The 19,249-nt window shown below is 38.4% G+C and overlaps 1 protein-coding gene across 1 annotated transcript in view; it reads right to left on the reverse strand.

The window, feature by feature from the left end:
• LOC131959479 (ryanodine receptor 2-like) overlaps positions 1-19,249 on the reverse strand; it is a 241,865-nt gene that overhangs the window by 28,845 nt on the left and 193,771 nt on the right. Inside the window, exons 82-96 of the mRNA XM_059324681.1 lie at positions 17,497-17,603; positions 17,000-17,051; positions 16,110-16,160; positions 15,897-15,996; positions 14,235-14,314; positions 13,642-13,718; positions 13,400-13,473; positions 11,019-11,036; positions 4,602-4,682; positions 3,157-3,245; positions 2,420-2,548; positions 1,940-2,044; positions 1,608-1,689; positions 875-1,033; positions 587-741 (exon numbers count right to left, since the gene is read on the reverse strand). Of these exons, the coding sequence (XP_059180664.1) occupies positions 587-741; positions 875-1,033; positions 1,608-1,689; positions 1,940-2,044; positions 2,420-2,548; positions 3,157-3,245; positions 4,602-4,682; positions 11,019-11,036; positions 13,400-13,473; positions 13,642-13,718; positions 14,235-14,314; positions 15,897-15,996; positions 16,110-16,160; positions 17,000-17,051; positions 17,497-17,603 (1,359 nt within the window). The remainder of the gene's footprint in view (positions 1-586; positions 742-874; positions 1,034-1,607; positions 1,690-1,939; positions 2,045-2,419; positions 2,549-3,156; positions 3,246-4,601; positions 4,683-11,018; positions 11,037-13,399; positions 13,474-13,641; positions 13,719-14,234; positions 14,315-15,896; positions 15,997-16,109; positions 16,161-16,999; positions 17,052-17,496; positions 17,604-19,249) is intronic.

Below are 19,249 nucleotides of genomic sequence, written 5' to 3' on the forward strand. Positions count from 1 at the left end.
CTATTTTTAGGGGTTAAATAATGAGCTATATGGGATTGGTGGATGGATGGATGGATGGATGGATGGATGGATGGTAGGATGTGAATGAATTGGATGGATGTGAATGGATTGGATGGATGGATGGACAGGAAAGAACAAAGCACACAAGAATATTCAAGACTCAAAGAAAATAGACAGAAAATAAAATATTGTAAAACACTTAAATAACTATATGAAATATGAGATTGATATACAATATGACATGGGAATTATAATTATCTACAATAATAAGTACTTAGTAAATTATCACACTGTCTTAATTGTGTTTTAGATAATGTTGCAACTTTTTTGGGAATCAGAGTTGTACCAAATTACCAGTTCTATTCTGATATTGCTTGATATTGCACCAACTCCGTTATCTGTTCCAACAAATAAAAAAAATAAAAAAAGAAAGACACAAACTTAAATAAAAAAGAAAGTTCTCCTCCTAAAGCCTCTTTGGGAAACCATTGTCTAAAAATAGATTTTTGATACATTCAGGGTTTACATTTGGACAATCAAGGCCATTTTAAGACTTAAAACAATCTGTAAACATCAAGGCCATTACCTTGGCTGGCTCGTGAAAGCGCTCCACAAATTCTTCATAGTCCAGAAGTTCATTCTCATCAGTCTCAGCACATGAGAGCAGGAACTCTGTCTCAGACTGGGTGTAGTGTTTGTGGCTTTCCATGGCCTTATGGAAGTCTCTCTTGGAGATGACACCTGTGATTTCATTCATGAATCTACAAATCATCACCAGCTCTCTCTATGTCACTCTGGACATCATACATTCAACTGATTGTGATGCTTCCCCAATGACAAATATGATGAACAAAATGTGTTTTTAGAGCCTTGCCTTTTCCGTCAGGGTCATATTCCTTGAAGGCGTCTGAGGATGTCAGGTCTTTCAGTTTGAGGAACATGTCAAAAAACTTGAGGATCATCTCGACATTATTGGAGGACTCCACCAACATGTCCACCATCTGCTTTCCAATGGTACCATTCACCACGTTACCTGCCAAACAAGACAACACATTTACAATATAAAAAGATCCTTGAAACCACAACACAAAATTACATATTTTTAACTATCTAGAGGAGATAAAAAATATTTGCAATGCTTGGCCCTGTCCTCAAGGTTAACTGTCTGATACTTGTTTAGTCATGACATTTTTCATTTTGTCTGAGGACACTGACAAGTGAGCAGTGTCTTATTTACCAGACGAATTTGTCAAACAAGAAACATCCCTTCAGAATAATGTATACTAGTCGGCCACATTTAAAATATGTACTTAATGTGACAATTCAAAGCGTAGCAAAAGCTTAATTTGTGTCATTGTTTTATCAATGTTTGAGATGAAATGTCAATGTGTCTGCAGACACTTAAATTAGTCTGTTTATATCATCGTCAGCCTGTCTAGCCCCATTGACAGCAACAAATAGAACCAAACTTACCACACACTGCCAAGACTGATTTAACAATGTTCAGTAAACAAATACCCTTGTGACTTTGTGTTTCTATCAGCTCTGTCAGTGAGCCAGTCATGTTTTATTATTTAATACGGCAGTACTCATGAAAGTGAACCTACCTTCTAGCATCGAAAGCAGCATGACCACCATATCTTTCTGAAGATCCATCAGTTCTTTCAGTAACTCAATCTGACTAGAGTCCTGATATGAAAAAGTGTTCAGAAGTTACAAGCCATCCACACGTTGTTTCACTCAGTGATTACTCTATTTTTGTATTGCTGTTTGAATGTGTTGTTGTATACTCATAGCAAATAATACAAGGGTACACACACACACACACACACACACACACACACACACACACAATTTAATACAAGCAGATCTGCTGCACCGTATTTGGTGACCATGAGTAACTTCATAGACCCGTAGTCCCACAGCGGCTTTAACTCACCTGAGACAACTTCATCTGCATATGGGCGAAGACATGCAGAAACCCAACCACAGCGTCCCACAGTCGACTATGGGCCAAACTCTGCTGGTTGCCAGTACATGGACCCTAGGACATCATGAGTAACAATCACAATCTGACAACAAGCAACAATTATATCTACTCAGCAGGTTTCTTACATTTATAAAAGTGAGTAGATAACATTGAAACATGGAAACACTACCTTGCAAATCACCTGCTGAATAAACACATAAGTGGTATCTGGGGTATATTAATCTAATATGAAGGATACGTCAATATTTAAACTGCCAGGGCCAGGTTGATAACTGTGACTGTGAACTTTTCCCCAAATAAATATGATCAGAAGTAAACACCTTCAATTTGACTGATTTAAGACCTTTTCATCAACTTTTGAGAGCACTCTGCAGATATTAGTTCATTCTGACAGTGACTTCAACATTGATAGTTACAATCTTCTCATACCTGGATGTACTCTGTGAGAGTATTGAAAACCTGCTTGGCCACATTAATTGCCTTGGAGAAGTTCCTCTGGCCTTGCTCATCAATGACCTCTTTCCCAGAATAATACCAGTAGAAATCACTGATGGATTCCTGCAGTAGAGTCAGGAAGGAGCAGGGGAGGGGAAGTCAAACGAGTGAAATAAAAGACAACAACAATGAGACAGATAAACTATGAGTAAACCAACTAAAGAAACAGTTTTAACAGTTTTGATTATTATCAATATTATTTTTAGTAGGAGTAGTAGTGACAGTAGTAGTATACCAGTGGAGCTGAATGTATAAAAGTGTGAATGGAATAACAACTAGTTACAAGAGAAAAAAGTTTGGGGAAAATAATGGAGCAATCTGCATTTTTTTTTTCATCAGGGACATGTTTGTTTTAGGGACTTTCCATCCAGTAATACAAGCAGAACACGGCCAATTTTACTATTTTCCAGACTGTGTTTTTGCATTGCTTGACTGCAAGTCTGCAAAATGGGAAATACTGTTTGGGAGGCAGGTAATAATTAGTCTACACTTAAACTAGTAAAGTATTAAAATGTTAGTTGTGTTGCTTAGATTACTGTCTTTTATCTAACATTCCACTGTACTGAATATGAATTATATAGTTTTTAGTCTATATGAGAACTGTATGGCTCAACATAAGAGATGTCAATACAAAATGTGTGAAGTAGCAGGAGTGAACGAAAGGAGCTTACCTGTACTCTGAGGAGGTAGTCAACAGTAGAAATAATGATATTGACGGTCGTATTGTTCCCTGTTTGCGTCCTCAGGTAGTTCTGGAAGTCTGAAACAGGACATCGTAAAACACTGCAAAGTTGCGCTTGTAAAACTTTTCTTTTAAAAAGTGCATTTCATGAAATGTTTTCTTGGAAATCAGAGTTAAATCCACGAGTAAACATAGTATATTCTATATACATTTTTCGATAACCATTTTTCGTTTATTTTATAGTAGTTGAGGTAGGGCTGATTTTAACTACTTGATATACTTTTCTGTGGTTTAATCTATAAAAATGTTTAATCACGTTTTAAAGTTAAATCCTAAACTTGAACTGAAAGCAACTAAAGCCAGCAGCTTAATGTAGTGGAGTAAAAAAAATACAATATTTGCCTTTAAAATGTAGTGAAATAGAAGCATAAAGTTAGATAGGTTTTTTGTATTTGGCAATTGTTGAAATTTGCACTTAACAATACAATTTAGATTTTTCATTCTGTTGTACAATTTCTATTTATACAGATTCAGAAAAACATTAAATTTAAATCATATTTTTTTAGCATTTTGTCATATTGTAAAAAATATTGTTATTGAAAAAATTCCCTGAAATATCGTGATATTCTTTTAGGGCCATATCACCCACCCCTATGCAGTGCAATCTAATTATAAGCAGCATGTTACTGGTTCACACTTAAAAACACGCTCAGCATTGATACATTAACCCTAAAAGTAGATGCACTAGATTATGGGCTGAAATATGTGCCACCAGAAACTGAATTTGAATTATTTATATTTGAATTTGAATTGCTCAACTTGAATAATTGCATTAAAAAAATGAATTTGAATCACATAATTTGAATTTGTGTTGTTCAATTTGAATAATGGCATTGAAAAACTGAATCTGAATTGTAATTTGAAACTTAATTTATTAGTTTGGAACTGAACATTCAGTTCTCACAATTCAAATTCAGTTCGCAAAATTCAATTTCATTTTTCTGCGACGAACAATGTTCCCCACTTATAGTAGTTGAGGCAGAGCAATCGAGCACAGATACACAGAGCGCCTCTTCGGCCAATCAGCACCTCCGTTTTCTTCTGTAACATTTGTTGCCACCTGGTTGCCATAGTGCCTCTTCGGCCAATCAGCACCTCCGTTTTTTGCACTCGATTGCTCTGCCTCAACTACCCGGATGTTCAAATTACAATTCAGATTCAGTTTTTCAATGCAATGATTAAAATTGAACAATACAAATTCAAAATATGTGATTCAAATTCAGTTTTTTAGTGCAATTATTCAAGTTAAGCAGTTCAAATTCACATATAAATAATTCAAAATCATCTTCTGGTGGCACATATTTCAGCCCATACTAGATGCTCAGCCAAATTCCAAGATTGAATCAGTAAGTAACAGAGAACTTGCACACAAACCTGAGTTGTGTCCTTCACAGAGCAGCTGCAGGAAGCGGAAAAGGTCACAGGTGAACTCATCATCCTGCATGACCTTCTCACCTGGCCGGAGAGAAGAAACACACCCATACACATACATGCACACACACACACGTACACAGACAGACACATGCAGACACACAAGCACATACATAGGTATGCACAAACACACACACGGGAAAACGGGAATGTGCAAAAACACACACACACACACACACACACGAATGCACACGCACATTCATATAAACAGACACACATACATATAAAGAAAGTCAGAGAACAGGGGAGACAAAAGCAGACAACATATAGGAAAGGGATATAGACAGACAAGAAGATGGAGAGTGAAGAAGTATTAAAAAGAGATGGTGCTAATGCGAGGAAATCCCCAGTGTTTTCTTTCAGTCAGTAAAAGGTGTCGGGTCATAATACACCATTTTGAACTAATGCAAACACACACACACACTCTTGAATGGGCAGTGGGCAGCCACAGCGCTTGGTGGTAGTCTGAAGTGGGTTGGTTTTTAAACTGCAGCATTTTACAGTCAGGACTGGATTTGGACGTTTTTCATGTTTTCTCAAAGCTGGTTTGGTTTAAGAAAAAGAAAAAAACATGTTGGTTGCTGCTTCTTATTGTAGATTCTGCGTTGATTACAAATGCATTGAGGAAGTTGAGGACAGCTGCTCTGACTCTGCTAAAATGCTGCTTTGAACCAAGGAATGCAAAAGGAAAAGAGAGTCAGAGAAAGAAAGATGAGACACTATACAACAACAGAAACATTAACAGAATACATCCATACAATATGACAACAAACTGGACTGGGCTGAGGGAGGAAAATCTGTGGCTCTGAACTAAGACTGAAAGTGCACATTTCTTTCTCAATTCGGGCAATTTAATGGAAGTGCCGATTTTTCCCACCAGATATCAGATGTTTAGTTCCCTTACTTTTTTTAATATCCACTTGTAATGTAAAACAAAAAGAGATCTGACTATGTGCTAAAAAACAGTATGTGTTACTTTTTAGTAACAGGTTCAAATCCAACCGCAAAGGGTGTGTTCTTCAGATTGCATAAATAATATTGCTGCCAATTTAACAGCGAGAGGAACAAGGTAAAACACAAAGTATGGAATATCCCTTTGTTGCTGCTCTTCATGGAGCCTAGCTATAAGTGGGGAAATATTGTGTTGTACCTCAACCCTCTGGAAACACAGGTTATAGACATCACATTTAACTCCCTTTCAGTTGATTCACTCAGTACAACACATATGGTATGGGACGTATATTCATCCTCACCTCCATCAATCTAGGGCATCATAGACCCAGCAGAAACGACATGACGTGCGACCCAAGGGCCTCTCACATCGAACATATTAAACTGATCAAGAGTGTTTGGTGATGACCAACTAGCTGCAGCACATATCACTAGCAGATATGCCTTTAAAGCTAGAGTAGGCAGGAAACTGAAAAAGGCATTAAAAAAAACTCCAGAATTTGAAGTAGTGAGACCCTCAGCTGTGCAGTCTATGATGAAATACATTTCATATCTACTTCATATTTTCTGATGTTTCTGATGAAATGAGGGACCACCAAGAGCTTGAAGCCAAATCCCATTAAATGATGCTTGATTTAACCATGATTTCAGTGGCACACTCCCTTTAAAATATGCATGGGCAGTAGCTGAGTGCCTGGCGTCACTCCATCAAAGCCAACGTGATAGGCAGACATAGCCTCCAAATAGACCTTAATAATGAAAAAGGAGGGATCCTTATCTAGCAGCTCCAGAGGGATATCAGAGAGAAGTGGATAACCTGCAGTGTTGGATAGGAGGGCCTCATACAACATGTCTGTGAGATGGGATAAGCAGATAAGCGGCCAGGGATGGCTCCACAAGTGAAAGATTGACATGCTAGTTTTTCCACGTCCATCCTGTGGTAGATACTGTCCAGAAAAAATCTGGGAACATGGCTAAGAAGTTTTGACCAGTGTAGGAATACATCCAACAAACCACAACAGTTTCAGAGTCAGTGAAGGAGGGACCACCCCAAATCCATCTCTCAGCTGTATGGTGCCACAAAAAGAGAAGGATTCGTAGTTCGATCAACCATCACAGCAGGCGGTACACTGGCCCAACAATAAATCCTCCTCTTAATCATCCTTTAAACCATTCATGTCCCCTGAACAAAGACTACCTTTATTGAGTTGTTAAAGCAATTCAAACTGGATAGAAAGAAACCCCTCTTTGTTAAGTCTTTTCACTTTTCCAACAACTACCAACTCTGGTTTGAATGACATAAATCCCAAATTCACTGAGTATGAAGTTAAAAATCCTGCTGTCCTGCTGTCTGCTGTCTTTCCCGTACCCCAGATGCCGATGAGCAGCTGTCCACCGAACAGCACTGAAACTCTTTGTTGTTCTTTAGAGACGTTCCATTAAACTTGCAAAAATAAAGACAAAAATCACCCAAACACAGCTTGGTCCATGTTGACTTGCTCACCTAACATCAAGAATAAATTTGCCATGTTTCTCAGCTACCAAGACTGACCAAGACTGACCTAAGGTGGCATCGGTGACCTGCTGAAAGGACAGGTCTCTTATTTATGACTGTATTGAAAATCCAGATACCATAGTATATTTCAAAATCGCCCAAGCCTGTTGGCCAACTCCTCCCCATACTCCATGTGGTCAGCCCAGATACCAGCATGAACTTTGGCCAAAAGCTCCTCGCTGTTGTCCATCCATCCATTCTCATCTGCTTTTCTGGGGCCGGATCGCGGGGGCAGCAGGTTAAGCAGAACATTCCAGACGCCCCTCTCCCCAGCCACAAAACGTCCAGCTCCTCCTGGGGGACCCCGAGGTGTTCCCAGGCCAGGAGAGATATAATCCCTCCACCATGTTCTGGGTCTTCCCCGGGGCCTCCTACCAGTTGGACGTACCCGGAACACCTCTAACGGGAGGTGCCCGATAGGCATCCTTACCAGATGCCCAAACCACCTCAACTGGCTCCTTTTGACGCGAAGGAGCAGCGGCTCTACTCTGAGCTCCCTCCGGGTTTCTGAGCTGTTGTACTTAGACAAAACTGGGTCCCCTGCAGTGTAGTGGAGGGTGTAGTGTAGTGTAGTGGAGGGTTTATGCAGGTGAACGTGGTATACCGACCTCTTTTTCTGCGAGTTTACTCACCTATCGGCCAAAAAGCCTTTGGGATATATAAGAGATTATACCCACTTCCTCCCCAGTAACCAACCCATCTTCATAATGGTCATAACTCATCATATCCTATACTATATGTGTTGTACCAAGTGGATGGACTGAGAGGGTTCAGTCTGGGCCTCCTTTCTGAGTCATCTTAGGGTTTTCTGGGAGCTTTTTGGAGGCATTAGGAAGTCCTTTTTTTGGACCCCAAAATAATTTTCTTTTAAAATACTATATTATTTTTTAAAGAAAAATGTTTTTTTTTTTAAGTACACTGAATTTCATACACATTTCAACATCATAAGAATAGAGGGGAACTACAATTTACTGATTATGTACAGGCACTTTCAGGCTTATTCTCACCAGATGGAGGGGGAATACATTTTTCACAGTTGATAAAATTATGAGACAATATAAACGTTTTATTCCTGATATTTTAACAAGGATTTTAAAAAAAGGGGGTTATAAAAAATGCTAAGGATGTACAATAAATGCACATTAAATTTCCTCTAATCCATCGGAAATGGAAGGTCGTTACACTGTACACAGTATAATGCATGACTACAGCTACAACCAAATCATGAATTTAACATACAATACTGGGGTGAAAATAAGTAAAAACATTAAATCATAAAATAAGGACGGGTTATTCAAATCAAGTTTTCTCACTTAAGCAAAACAGTCATGAAGACATGTACACTGACTACAGACCACAGCTCAGCCAGTTAACAGAGAGAAGAAGGGAGGAAGGAAGGAAAAAAGGATCAGAGTTCACCCCCCTCCGCTCGAAGAGCAGCAGGGCCAAAAACAGCCACTTTAAAGTCCAAAGTGCAACACTGACAGAGAAAAAGAAAAGAGGTGGACCAAACAGAACGGATGTAAAGATGAGAGATGAGTAATAAGCAGGGCTGCAACCACTGGCGATTTCAGTTTTTTTTTTGTGCATATAAATCTATACATTGAATACTTAAAATTGATGTTTTTCAGCAAGAATATGCATTACAATCTTTAACATCACACTGTTCTTACTGTTTGTAAAGTTGTTTAATGTCCTAATCTTTTTGTCTTCTCATCTGTCCTAATGTAAGATCAGCTGTACTAATCATAACTATAACATAACTAATCATATACTATTATTTTGTCCAGCCCATTTAGAGTAACAATACAATATCTATGCAAGACAGAAAAACAGCAGCTCTCTACAACAGTTATAAACTGAACGTTATAATCTTAATGAGGAGAGGATTTGTCCTGTTAAAATAACTGCATTATTTTAAAGGGTTTTTCTTGTTCTTTTGTGCAAATGCCATACAAAAGGGAAATTAATAATTAATCTGTAAATTAATATAATGGGAAAACATAGCTTTTTTTTTTTTTTTTACAGTATTATTCAATTGCTTAATGGTCTTAAATGTTAAATTACAGTGTATTCTAAGTTTTAAAAAATAATTAAAAAGTATTCACTTACAGAAAAATTTCAATTTAACATAAAAAAAATGTAAAAAGCATTTGTAAAAAAACCAATATAAAGCCTGGCAGCATAAGTTGTAATCCACTTACCTTCATAATAAAAAGGTAATGTATATATGTATATGTATATGTATATATATATATATATATATATATACACACACACACACACACACACACATTATATTAAAATAGTATATTATCTGTATTTTTAAAGAAATCATCTGTAACTTACAGTTGTTTACTGTTATTTGACAGTAAGTGTTAGCACTTTGAGATTTCCTTTAATGTAAAGTGCATTGCAAATAAAATTTATTATTTATTATTATTTGGCAACTTTTGCTGCCAGACTTTCTACCTTTTTTTTTACAGTGTAGTTTTAGCTAGGTGTATCTAATAAACTGGAAACTGAGTCTAAAGTGACGAATGGAGGAGACTGTATTTATCTTTGAGGGTGGACTACTGAAATGTAATTATTGTATTTTTTTGTAGGCCAATTTGGGGGAGCGGAACAAGCTGTAAACATTGGCATGGTATCATATTATTCAATCATATACTGAACATGCCATAAATTTCCAATTCCGCATTCCATCAGACACAGAACAACATTCACGTGGAGTTGTGCAAGTGTCTACTCGATGAAGAAAAGTCCAATATTCACTCTTCTTTTTAGCTCTGGTTTGTTCTCCACCAAGTCATGGAGGACATATCTGGCTCATTAGCTGCTAAATGCTCCTGTGTGTTCACCAGCTCGTCTCTAACTGTGTCTGTCTGCTGCTTGGTGTTGAGCTGGTGTGCAGTGGAACAGCTGCCTGATGCAAACAATGTTGATGAGACTGAACCAAAGCAGCGATGTTGCACACCTTAAAACCAAAACAGTGAGCTGAAAGACACTAAAATACACATTACACATCGATTCATTTTTGTTATTAAAGTGTTAATATATGCAGCTTGAATGGACGCTGAATGTACCATTTCGGTTGGCTGATTGTGGTATTTTTGTGTTCATTGCAGCCCTAAGACAGTGAGTCAGAAAAGGACAGAGATAGAGGCTGAGAACACAGATGGGACTGTACACTTCACAACAAATAACAACCAGCACAATAAACATCTCCATTACTAAGACAAAACAACCAACTGACTTTAGATTTACTACATGACCGAGAGGGTAGGGGTGGAGGATGGTAAGTATTAGTAATATTTAGCATGTGCCAGATACTGTACAAATCCTGAGAAGGAGGCATACATGGGTTCTGTTTTAGACGGCAGGTTGTGACACTAGCTGCATTTCTTCTACTTCTGCCTGTTCATGTCTGGATTTTTAAATCTTAACATCTATATTGTAGATTCAAAAAGAAGTCATCATAGTCATCATCACTTTGCCTATTGTGACAGAGGAAGACATGACACAATTTACATCAAATTTAAGAGGTAGACTAAGACTTTAAACTGTAAAAGACCAACTACAAAACCAACCAGAGAGTGTTATAATTGGCCTAGTAAAAAAAAGAGGTTAGAATGCTGAGGGTAAGGCAGAAAAGTAGCTACAGGCAAAGAGCAGGTAAGGATGAGGTTTGAAGGTCTAAACTCAGGACCTGGACAGAACTGACACAACAAATAACCAACCATAGTAAAAGAACGAGAGAGAGAAAGAGAGAGAAAGAGGGTGAGAGCGGGCGTGAGAGAGAGGGCAGAGCGAGACCGACCAACACACAAGGAAATGGCAGAAGGCATAATTACCACGCTCATGAGTGATGACTGAGGAAGGGAAGAAAGTGCAGTAAACCAAAATGAGAAAAGGAAAACAGGGGGAAGAAAGAAAGAGAGAAAGAAAGTAAGAAACAAAGAAAGAAACAAAGAAAAAAGATTACATATAGGGAAAAGAGCTTTAAAAATTCCCGAATTTAGTTGTTTGGTCAACAGGGAAAAGTATAATGTGTCGACAGAAACCTGTACAGCTCAGTAAAACTCAATGACTCATTTAAAAGAAAACTGAAATATATAAATATAACACCAAGATCTTGTGCTTTCCCCCCCTTTTTTTGATTGCGGACATGCACTCATGGTGAACCTGTTTAGTTAACAGGGTCTTTAAAAAGCTGCTTAGTGTGATTACTTTGTATTTACCAGACAATGAAAGCGAAATTATGAGTAGAAAAACATTTTTTGGTATAGTAGGTGTAGTAGTATAAGTATAGTAGGTGTAGTAATTATTAATACAAGGTCAGTTTTTACATAATTACTGGTTAGTTAAGGTGTTTTTTTTACATTTTGCATTCAAAAGGGCTGTATATCATTAAATTCAGTGAAATATATCATACAGTTGGACAATCATTATGAGCTGTCCCTTTCACCTTTTGGAGAATCTTTAAATCATGTTTCTGCACCCCCCTATGTCACTTACCTATTTTTATTATTATTATTTATTGAGGGAAGTTTCACTTAGAGCAATGCCCTCCTTTTCAGGAAAAATGCACTGGTACCTAGAAGTAGGTTTAGAGTTAGTACAACCACATTCTTATTTGCTGGAGCGGTTGGGGTACAGTTGGGTAATGGTTATTACTACAGTCTTATCTGCTGGAGCAGTTGGGTAAGGGTTAGGGGTACAGCTGGTTTAGGATAGGGTTACAACCACAGTCTTATCTGCTGGAGCAGTTGGGTAAGGGTTAGGGGTACAGTTGACTTAGGGTAGGGTTACAACTACAGTCTTATCTGCTGGAGCAGTTGGGGTACAGTTGGGTAAGGGTTACAACCACAGTCTGATCTACTAGAGCAGGTAAGGGGTACAGTCTTATCTGATGGAGCAGTTGGGTTAGGGTAAGGGGTACAGTTGGTTTAGGGTAGGGTTACAACCACAGTCTTATCTGCTGGAGTAGGTGGGTAAGGGTTAGGGCTACAGTTGGCTTAGGATAAGGGTGACAACTACAGTATTATCTGCTGGAGTGGTTGGGGTTAAGGGCTTGTTCAAGGGCACCTTAGTTGTGGATGGTGGGATGGTAAAGGATGGTTTAAATCCTGCTCTTTCACTCCTCACCCAGATTATTCCTACCAGTTTGGGATAAACCTAGTGACCGTTCAAGCTTGTGGCCTTTGTAACAAACTGTGACCCTGCAGTCACAAGCTCCCCTCTCTACCCTTTAGGCCACCACTTCAACTTAATTTACAAATAGTTTCTTCTTCTTAACTAAAAAATAAAAAAAGGCTTTTGTTGGGGCTGTCTCACATGTGTTTTGATCTGTTGAGGTAGAGACAGGGCGTGGGCAGGGCAGGTCATGGTTCAGGTTTGGAAAAGATATTGGTTAGAAGAAACCATCTTTGATCTCACTTTGATCTTAAGAGATCTTTGTCTCAAATTTCAAAGTTGTTACATGATAATACACTTTACTTTTTTATTTTATTTTTCAATACCACTATCTCATATTTACCTATTAATATCCAGAAGTTAGTCAGTTTGCAAGTTATGATTATATTTTAAAGTCTAGTAATCCAAACTACGAAATAAAAGGAAAATTTATATTTGAGAATTTAAGATTTTAATTTAGTATACAATCTAAAATATGATTACGAACATTTGTAACAAATATATACACAAAGAAGATGTAACAGGAAAATCATAAGCACGTACACAGGTACACTAGGAAATCATACTGGATAATGCATATGAAAAACAGGTGGTACTGCATTACAACTTGATCAAAAAATCAACAAATTCCTCAACCAAAGTGATGACAGAATAAATGGGACAAAGCAAGAAAAAGAGGATAAAAAGAATGCTTTTTTAATGTAAATGCTTTCTATCATAAATATTTTTTAATTGGTGGGAAAAAGTTTTTCCTTCCGCTACATTGGAATCTACCTTTTTTAGCATTCCCTTTATGAAATCAATGGTTTCAGGATTTCATTTTAATAGGTAGGTTTAAATGTACCATCCTTAGGTTAATTAAAGTGGCATTTAAGAATTTAACCTGCACCTGGTGAAGAAAAGACATGCAATTTCAACAAATTATACATCATCAGTACACGCCAAATTCCAACGCATTGAAAATAAACATTCATAGAACTTTCTACTATTGCTATAACCAGTGATCAGAGAGGTGTAAACATAGTGTAGCGAAGCTTACCTGATCCCTCCTCTGTCACCATTCCCAGTCCTTCTGCTTTGTTCTGCCTCTCAAACGCATTTAGGTCCAGAACACTGGAACAAAGACAGATGTAGGCCTATTGTGAATCTTTATATGTGTATGGAGAGATATATAATCTGACACATATGTCTTACTGTCATTAGAGGATAAGTGCATGAAAATATAGTCACTGTGACAGATTGCTGTCAAGATCCCACATGGTCCAGAGTTTGTAGCGTTACCTGCATGACTGCATCAGACCAGCCAGACTCTGAAAAAAGCCCACATCCTTTTTGTCTTTCAGATAATCCAACATTTTCTATCAGAGAGACAGAGAAAAACCACAAAGGACAATGGAACAGCTGAGTCATATTTTAGACCAAATTATGCTTTAAAACAAGAACAGAAGGACAACCACACATGGTCTTAATTGCTTATCAAGAACAGCGCCTCTCTGACAAGGTCTCAACAAGCACCCTGGAATATTGGGTTACTTTGCATATATTGTACAAGAATTCACGTTACTCACTTATGTGTCAATTATTTTCATAGTTATTAGGTTGCTGTTGTTCTATTATATTGGCAGGTGCATTTCTTGTCCTCCCTATTTACATATATGAGGGAGGCAGAATATTAGGAACCCCTCTGAATATAATACAGTCCAATATAACACCATCACTTACTATGACCTCAATACTAAAACATTTAAACACAGTTGGATTGCATTAGAATTTACAGTTGTATCTTATAAAGTGACCACTGAGTGTGTAGTCCTTTAAACACAATGCAAACAGTAACAATAGTAGAATCATAATAAAACTGAAGACTTAAATACCTGCTGTACAGTAGAATTTCCTCCATTGAGAATAGCTATTCCCAGCTTCAGAGTAGAGGCCACCATGGGACCCATCTCACCTGGAGAAAAAGAATGACACAGGAAAAACAGCCCGACTTGACAACGCACCCAACAAAGAATCAGTGCACATTTATATGGCCATATAATCAGTCTTCAATAAATTTCAGGTCAACTGTCACTGTGGTGAAATGCACTACCAATATGGCTAAGAATCTATGAATAAGTTTATACAAGCGAATCAACCGAAAAAATCTAGTTTTTAAAGCGACTTGTGCCAAACGTTACATGTGCAGTGCGTTTTGTGGCTAAGTATTTTATCTATGCTAACTACATTTCTTAAAGCTAAATCATTTTGATAAGATTTAACTTGTATTGTTGTAGAATTTGGAAATAAATCAGAAAGTTATACAGGATTATGCTTGTAAGTGCTTTAGCTTGTTAACACAAAGCTAACATTAGCTTGCTAACAGCTAACTTGTGCTCTCTGGTACTGGACATATAGTGCTCAAATGATCATTTGACATGCTTAAATCTAATGTTTTTAGCAAGTTACAGGCATTTTGTTAGTGTTTCAGCCCCTGGTCTCAGTCTTTGGAATATCATGCATTACGCTCCGTCTCTGTTCATTAACACTGTGATTGATTAGTCATTATCCACAAGGGATTGTTCTGGCTCCATTCCTATTCACACTGTACACAGCGGACTTCAAATACAACTCTGAGTCCTGCCACATCCAGAAGTACTCCAACGACACTGCTATTGTGGCGTGTATCAGGAATGGACAGAAAACTGAATATGGGATCTGATAAAAGCCTTCAGTGACTGGAGTCACAAGAACTATCTCCTACTGAACACCTCAAAGACTAAGGAAATGATCAGAGATTTCTGCAGACTCAAGCCCCCTCTTCAGCCAGTGAATACCTGTGGGGTGGACATGGAGGTGGTGCCAAGTTCTAAGTATCTAGGTGTATACCTGGAAAATAAGTTGGGCTGGTCCCTAAACACAGACGGTCTCTACAAAAAGGGGCAGAGCCACCTCTTTTTCTTCTTGAAGCCCAGATCTCTGGACATCTGTAGTAAGATGGTGCAGATGTTTTATCAGTCTGTGGTGGTAGTGTGTTGTTTTATGCTGCAGTCTGCTGGGGAGGCAGCATCACACACAGAGATGAAGGCGGTTGGACAGACTGGTCTAAAGAGCTGGTTCTGTGGTTGGAGCCAGGTTGGACACACGTCATCTTTCCCTTTTAGCAACAACTGTCTTTTTTGCAACTTTAAGCACAAAATTAAGTTATTATCTCCGTTGCAGGACGGAGAGATACAAAAGATTCTTCTCTCCTACAGCCATCAGGCTGTCTCATTCTTCCAGAGATTCTACCAGACTAACTGAATTTCCCCTTGGGGATAAATAAAGTAATTTTGATTTGATTTTGATTTGATTGATTATCAATAATTCTGTGCAAGACTTTGGAGTTCTGCAAAGATGTAAGCACCTTACAAGTCCAGTTTTTGAAAATGTGACATGTTTGCTGTCTACACCTACATGCGTAAACCTGAGCACTGAAAGTGAGTATACAGAACTTTTGATGAACTAATTTGTATATTATATACAGTGAGGCAGGGCCTTCAGTAAGTACACCTTACCTTTGCTAGCACTGATTGTTTGAAGCACCATCTCAGCAGCTCCGCGGTCATGCAGCCGTGCCTGCTGGTACAACAGCTTCTGCTTCTCCATCTCCTTCTCCTATTCATGTAAAACAGGACACGTGTCTGACAGGCAGCGATATGCCTGTTTACAGCTGTGACCATCATGGTGACTGACTGATAGGCAGACAGAGTGAGTGACTAATTACCTACCTCAAAACTCTTTACTTCCTCTCCATCTTCATCTTCTTCATCATGGCAGCTCTGAAGGGGTGCAGAGTGATGTCAATTAGAATAGTAACGCTGTATTTGAAGGGGTGCGGATAAGACTGACATGACATGTCATAAATTCAGTTAATTATGACACTGTAAATGCAAAGTTGCCATTGTTTAAGATATCTTTGTTATGACAATTTGACATGAACCCCGACAACATATCCTGTTATCATAAACATGTCATAGCAGGCATAGTTATTACTTTTAAATTAAGTATTTAGCTTTATGTATCGTTATTGTTATATAAAAAACAGTCATGGTTGGTCATGACACCATTCAAATTGCGCCATTAATATTTCCCTTGACCTCAAATAAAGTGGAAGAATTTGGACTAGTTATAAAGATGTGATAAATCTGTAAAAAATGTTTTATTATGCTTTCAAATACTTTTGAAACTGTGAATGCATTTAAGCAAGACCATCAGTTAGCTAATGCAATAACTAAGGGGGGCTAACTACACCTAGCTAACTCACAGACTATGAGTTAGCATTAACTATATGATCGGAAGCTTAAAAGAAGACATGACTTCTAGAACGACTATTGTCATACGTCATCTTCCCCTTTTAGCAACAACCATCTTTTTTGCAACTTTAAGCACAAAATTAAGTTTTTTTCAAAAATGAACGGTGTGGCTCACTTAATGATCAGTCAAAAAGTCAGAAAGACTCATTCATGCTCATGACATAGTACATTCATAACCAAGTCAGTCTGATGCACACTCCTTATAGCCGTTACCATTAGAGTGATATGTGGACAGCATCTTCTTGTGAATTGCCAGCTAATTTACTGTCAAGTTTTGAAAAGATTTAGTTTTCAGTAGCTGGTACCTTAGCCATGATGTCAGCATAGGCCATGTAGAGATTATCCTCATCCAGTTTACTGCAACAGGAAATACATGCACACACAAAAAGACAACCTGTTAACTGACTGCACAGACGACTGAACATATTTTATCATTTAAGCTGCATGAAGGTTTTTGATTTTATTGCAGCATTGACTCAAATTAATCTGGTTATGTGAGGGGTCCACTGGTACTACTGAAAATCAAATGCAGCTGGATACAACGTTTAGCTACTTTGAGCTGATCTTTTTGATACAAAATATCCCAAATGGATGTAAACTGCCCAGGAGCCCCCAAAACTGTAGACTGTGTGAGCCTGGTGTCAAACAACAAAGAAGGAAGACAAAAAAGGGAGCTGAACATCAGTCAACACTCCGACAGATTCCGATGGAAGCAGTTTGCTAACATATTAACTACATCCTGTGTTGAAATGGAACTGTTGCCGTTATTTGTATCTTTCATAGTATGTCTATGAGAACCCACCACTTCTCTGTGAGGGCTGTTCTGCTGAACAGCTGAATGAGCTGATGCAGTGGATCAATGTGTTTGACCCCCTCCTCTTCCTCAGATGGTTCCTGGTCACCTGGTTTCTGAAATAAACACACATTCACTGTCACATGAGACTCTATGATTCACATTGAAAAAAGAATGGTCTTAAAGCTCCGATGTGTAGGATTTAGGGGTTCTAGTGGCAGAACTAGTATACAATATTCATAATTATGTTTAAGAGGGTATATAGGAACTGTTTCCCACATTGGACACTGTTCGGCGCTTATATCCCTGATCGGACATATCTGCAATGCCCCACTTTCCGGTATCTTGCGGTCATTTGGAATAAGACTGCCACCACCAGTGTAGGTATAATAGATTTATACATATTTCACAATCTACATGTGAAATTTAGTTTATGTTCGTAAGCAGTAAGAACGCTCTGGTGACACTCAGGTATCTGTAAAACTGTATTTTATTGTGAAGGACAGAAGTGCGGTCCATGTGTTGATAATGATGGTTGATAACGGTGATATTTACAGTCAGGTCCGGAAATATTTGGACAGTGACACAATTTTCATAATTGTGTCCCTGTACGCTACCACACAGATATTGAAATGAAATAATTGAGATGCAATTGAAGTGCAGAATTTCAGCTTTCATTTGAGGGTATTTACAGCAAAATTGGAGGAAGGGTTTAGGAATTGCAACAATTTTCATACATAGACCGCTCATTTCAAGGGACCTAAAGTAATTGGACAATTAAGTCAAAGCGTTCTCATGAGCAGGTTTGGGCTATCCCCTCGTTATTTCATCATCAATTAAGCAGGCAAAAGGCCTGGAGTTGATTTCATGTGTGGCATTGTCATTTGGAAGTGTTTGCTGCGAATCCACAACATGCGGTCAAAGGAGCTCTCAATGCAAGTGAAACAGGCCATCCTCAGGCTGAGAAAAAAGAAGAAATCCATCAGAGAGATAGCAGAAACATTAGGAGTGGCCAAATCAACAGTTTGGTACATTCTGAGAAAAAAGGAACGCACTGGTGAGCTCGGCAACCCAAAAAGGCCCGGACGACCACGGAAGACAACAGCGGTTGATGACCGCAGGATCGTTTCAATGGTAAAGAAGAACCCCTTCACAACATCTACTGAGGTGAGACAGACTCTCCAGGAAGTTGGCGTATCATTATCCAAGTCTACCATAAAGAGAAGACTTCACAAGAGCAAATACAGAGGGTTCACAACAAGGTGCAAACCATTCATAAGCCTCAAGAATAGAAAGGCCAGATTAGAGTTCGCCAAAACACATCTAAAAAAGCCAGCCCAGTTCTGGAACAGTATTCTTTGGACAGATGAAACTAAGATCAACCTGTACCAGAATGATGGGAAGAGAAAAGTATGGAGAAGACTTGGAACGGCTCATGAACCGAAGCACACCACATCATCTGTAAAACATGGTGGAGGCAGTGTGATGGCTTGGGCATGCATGGCTTCTAATGACACTGGGTCATTAGTGTTTATTGATGATGTGACAGCAGACGGAAGCAGCCTCATGAATTCTGAAGTCTATAGGAACATTCTGTCTGCTCACATTCAGCCAAATTCAGCAAAGTTGATTGGACGGCGCTTCACCATACAGATGGACAATGACCCAAAACATACTGTGAAAGCAACCCAGGAGTTTTACAAGGCAAAGAAGTGGAATATTCTACAATGGCCGAGTCAATCACTTGATCTCAATCCGATCG

The sequence above is a fragment of the Centropristis striata genome, chromosome 21, assembly GCF_030273125.1.
Source record: "Centropristis striata isolate RG_2023a ecotype Rhode Island chromosome 21, C.striata_1.0, whole genome shotgun sequence".
Taxonomy (NCBI): Eukaryota; Metazoa; Chordata; class Actinopteri; order Perciformes; family Serranidae; genus Centropristis; species Centropristis striata.